At 59.9% G+C, this 4,719-nt stretch overlaps 1 protein-coding gene across 1 annotated transcript in view; it reads right to left on the bottom strand.

Moving 5' to 3' along the window:
* Window positions 1-4,425, bottom strand: part of MTHFD2 (methylenetetrahydrofolate dehydrogenase (NADP+ dependent) 2, methenyltetrahydrofolate cyclohydrolase) — a 19,055-nt gene extending 14,630 nt beyond the window's left edge. Inside the window, exon 1 of the mRNA XM_074285472.1 lies at window positions 4,214-4,425. Within this exon, the coding sequence (XP_074141573.1) occupies window positions 4,214-4,290 (77 nt within the window). The 5' untranslated portion in view covers window positions 4,291-4,425. The remainder of the gene's footprint in view (window positions 1-4,213) is intronic.
* Between the last annotated feature and the right edge of the window lie 294 nt (window positions 4,426-4,719).

The following is a 4,719-nucleotide window of genomic DNA, read 5'->3' as shown; positions in this document are numbered from 1 at the left end:
CTATTTTTAACTTGGATTTTCAGAGGAATCATAGGGGGGAAGAGTCCTCAAGGGCTTGGGACCCAGATGGAGTCAAGGAAGAACTTCAAAGGCTTCTTGTGGGAGGAGGCCCGTCACTCTGTGTTGCCTCAGTTTCTTCATCTATAAAAGGGGGACACACCTGTCTTTCCCAGGATTGATGTGAGGATCAAATGGATAATATTTTTACAAGCACTTTGCAAACCTTTTACGAAGCATCATTGCCGTTTTTAATCAAGAGAAACTGACATTTAAGAGAAGCAAATTGGAGAAGGAGGGAACGAGCCCGTGGGCATGCTGGCTGACATCTGGGGGACCCTGATCTAGCCAGACCCTCACGGACTCGCCTGTGACCAACCTTCGCTCTCCCCACCTTGTACGTGAGGCAACTGGAGGGGCAGTACTGGAAGTGAAGCACCGAGACGGTGTCACTGACACTCAGACTGTAAGGTCAGAGATCAAAGGCCAAAAAGAAGAGGATGTGGTCAGATCAGAAAGAAGGCCAGGGGAGCAATCATCAGTGTTAGCCATTACATGGCATCGTGGAGCGTGGAGGGAGGGCGGATGGGCAGAGGTCAAAGCCCCACAGAAAGCTCCTATCCCAGCTGCTCAGACAGGTGCTTCTGGGTACCAGAGAGCTGGACAGATGCCCAATGCTGGGGTACATGGCTAAAGTGGCGGACCTCCATGTAATGAGACACGTCTTCACCAATAACCTAAGAGGGAGGAAGGCTGATCCACAAATAGGCCGCATGTTTCTCTAGAACCTTAAGGCTTGCAAAGCCTTACAATCCTCACAGCAAGTCAGATAAACTGGGACTGATGAAAGAACTCCTTCCCCCCAACCAAGAGAGAACTCGACATTTCTGTGGCACTTCCAAGTCCTTTATAAATTAATCTCAGTGGGGGCTCAGCACAATCCCGTGAGGTCAGTTATTGGGGTGACAAAATATTTTATACAAAGGGAAGGGGGACCCAGGCTAAATGACTCCCCACAAATTCAAACTAAACTCCTCCTCACTGACCCGGGGAAGAGCTGTGAGTGGGAAACCGTCAGTCCCCAAGAAAGAACCTTCTCAAGAAAGAACCTTTTTCAGGAGTTTGGTTTTTCCTGTATTTTTTAGTAATGACTGAAATCTGAGGGATGGAAATGGAAAGACCAAGAATCATCCCCTTCCTTGCACAACTCTTGCCATAACAAGTGAGCCAAACTGAGTGTGTAAGTGGAAACTGAGGGAGATAGACTGAGGACATCAGAATAAACACCCCCGGCTCTTCTCGGCTGTGCTGGCAAGGCATCTTCCCTCGAGTGTGGTTTCCTTACTTGTAAAGTGGACATTGTGATCTGGACTAGACTGAGAAGGCTAGAACCCAAAACTTGAATATTACTGGCTTAAATAGCCAAGGAGGTAACATCAGTGACTTAAAGCCCCTCCCACCCCATCCCAGGCCCACAAGCTCTCCTCTCTGCTCGCTCTGCACCAATTCTCCAAGACCGAGCTCTAAAATGAGGGTTTGCAGAGATTCCCTTAAGAAATTCCTGAACCAGGAGATCATTCTAGACTTCAAGGACAATGCTATGTGATGATCAGTTTGGACGTGGCCTCTCCAACAATGAGAGGAACCAAACAGTTCCAACAGAGCTGTGATGAACTGAACCAGCTACACCCACCGAAAGAACTCTGGGAGACGACTGTGAACCACTACAGAGAACTCCCAATCCCTCTACTTCTGCATTTCTGATTTCCTTCACAGGCTAATTGGACACTATTTCAAGTCCGATTCTTTTTGGACAGCAAAACAACTGTATGGACTTGTGTACATATATTGTATTTAATGTATACTTTAACGTATTGAACATGCATTGGTCAACCTGCCATCTGGGGGGGGTGGGGGGAGAGGAAAAATTGGAACAAATGGTTTGGCCATTGTCAACGTTGTAAAATGACTCATGCAAATATCTGGTAAATAAAACTATTTAAAAAAAGCAATTCCTGAAGTAACATTTCCCTCCCACAAGGCTATGAAGAAATAAAATCCTCTAAGAAATCGCTTTAGAAAACGTCAGCAGGGATGACTCTTGTGACCGAATTTTGCCTCTACAATCACAGAATCTGTCCAGAGAACAGGAGGCGGTGGGGGTGGGGGAACAACTCTGGCAGAGCCCGGAGCCCGTCTAAGGCAGGTCCTGATCAAGGATGTGGCGCTGTCCGGCTAACACCGCCCTTCCCGCCCACTGGTCCTGCACAGCTCCAGTCCCCCATCCTCCCTTGCAAACCCATCCTGGGATTTCATCAGCCTGCAGGCAGCCTCAGCAGCCACTAGGTGAGCCAGGAAAACCGGGTACAGGGAAAGCCGGGGATGGACGGCTCCTAGCCCCTCTTCCCTCTTCTTTCCCCCCCAAAGCAGCTGTCTGTCCCCTCCTTTTACTGAACCCTTGAAAAGCTTTATCAAATGGAGAGCCTGCTTCTGAGTTAACAAAGTGGTCCCCTCCCCACTTTTTTCTCTTTTCCCAGGAAGCTCCATCCTTCTTGTTTACCCCTCCTCCCCTCTCCCCTCTGAAGGGCCCAGGCTCTTAATGCCAGGAACCCCGATTCTCTGGTCAGAGCCCCCGGAGCAGCGCCCGACCCACCGCCTGCGCCCAAAGCCAGAGCTCCTCCACACTTGGCTTGTGGTGGAGGCGGGTGCGCCCCAGGGGAGGATCATCTTGTGGCGGAGGGGGGTGCGCCCCCAGGGGAGGATCATCTTGTGGCAGAGGCGGGTGCGCCCCCAGGGGAGGATCATCTTGTGGCAGAGGGGGGTGCTCCCCCAGGGGAGGATCATCTTGTGGCAGAGGCGGGTGCGCCCCCAGGGGAGGATCATCTTGTGGCGGAGGCGGGTGCTCCCCCAGGGGAAGATCATCACCACGGGGCTGGCCAGGTTTGTCCCGCCAAGCACACACAGGGCATCATGGGAGGCACTCGGAGTCAGTGACGGATGGGGCGCGGAGTGAGGGCCGGCCCTTCTCTCCTCCCAGGATGGCCGGACACCCAGGGAGACGGCCGAGATCACCAGAGCCTGGGGGAGCAGCAGCTCAGGCTGGCCCGGCAGGGACAAGGGTGCTCCCAGTTACCTCCTCGGCCGCTCCCGCGGAGGCTCTCCGCCGGGTCCTGGGGGGTTCGGGCTTTCCCAGGCCCGCATGGGGTGCAGTAGTAAATGCCCCACGTGGCCCCGGGGCGCCCCCAGCCCCGAAGCTGCCAGAAGCGCCGGGGACAGAGAAGTCGGGGCTTTCCCGGCGAGACTGTGCACTGTCATCCTGGCGCACAGCTCGGTCCTCTCCTGCCTCCGGGGGAGTCCGGCCTCTTCCCCGGGCTCGGGCCTCCTTCCCAAAGCCCCCCATGCCCCGCAGCCGGCCCGGCCATTTCCCCCAGCGTCCTAACCACGGCTGGCGGGGAGCTCGGAGGGCGGCGCGGGCTGGGCCCTTCCCGAAGGATGCCCGAGTCCCCAAGTCCGCAGACGCTTCCACAGGCGGTCCGGAGGCGCACGGCGCGGCCAGGCCGGCAGAGACAGCTCGGGTCCGGACGGGGCACCAGGGGGAAAGTTGGGGTGGAGGGGGCGGTTTGGGGGAGCCGGGGGCCCTGACCCGGCTTCCGCATCCTGCCCAGCGACCCCTTCCTCTGCCGGTAAACTTGGGAGGGGCCAGACCCGGAGCCCACAGGATCCCCCTGCAGCCGTGCCCTCCCCCTCCCCCAGCACCCAAAGGGTCGGAATTGGCGCCAGCGGCAACTCTCAGCCCCGCCCAACCCGATTCTCCCGCCAAGGCCACCCCAGCCCCCAAAGCCCGAGCCTGGCGGCCCGCCCTGCCCCCAGCGCTGCCCCAGCCCCCGGGGTCCCCCCAAAACCCCTCTAGCCCCCGGCCCGCCCCGGAACGGCCGCCCCCGAGCGGGCTGCCCGAGATGGGCAGCTCCCAGCAGGTGCAGCCGTCCTCCCCTCCCCTCCCCCCCGTCGCGTACCCGCCCCCCACCCCGTCCCGGATCATCGCCCCCAAACCCAGAGTCCGCCGCGTGCTCGGGGCTTCTTCCGGGCAGCCCGTGGGCAGGTCCGCCTGGCGGCCGGTGACCCCCGAGCTCGCGCCCCTGCCCCGGCTCGGACCCGGCCGCCCCCCATCTCCCCCCCGCGCCCCGCCCCCCTCCCCTCCCCCGCCGCTGCCGCTCACCTGGCCGCCGAGAGATGCAGCGCGCGGCGGGCGCCGAGCGCCGGGTGCAGGAGGCGCGCCGCCCGCGGGGCCGCCATGCCGAGAGCGCGAGCCGCGGAGCGCGGAGCGCGGAGCGGCGGCCGGGCCGGAGGAGAAGGAGCCCGGGAGGGAAGAAACAGGCGCCCACGCGACGCCCCACGGCCACCTCGCCCGGACTGACCGAGAAGGGGCGCGCGCTGCCGCCGGCTACCTCTTATAGTCGCCGGCCGCGCGGGGGGGCGGGGCGCCCGGCGCCCGGCGCGCGCATTGGAGCCGGCGCGTGACGTCACGGAGCCCGGCGGAGCCGCCGACTCAATGAAAGGGCCGTGCGTCAGCGCGAGCGGGCCCTGCGATTGGAGAGCGCCCGGGAGGAGGCGGGGCCTGGCGCTCCCCTACATGGCCGGAGGACGCTCATTGGCTAGAGAGGAGAAAGCAAGAGAGGCTTGAGGTTGCGTAAGCCTGACAGCTGTCAGAAGAGCTGGAGGCGG

This window comes from Sminthopsis crassicaudata, chromosome 2, assembly GCF_048593235.1.
Source record: "Sminthopsis crassicaudata isolate SCR6 chromosome 2, ASM4859323v1, whole genome shotgun sequence".
Classification (NCBI taxonomy): Eukaryota; Metazoa; Chordata; class Mammalia; order Dasyuromorphia; family Dasyuridae; genus Sminthopsis; species Sminthopsis crassicaudata.
Note: the sequence above shows the minus strand (reverse complement) of the source record. Positions and strands in the feature narration are given on the sequence as shown.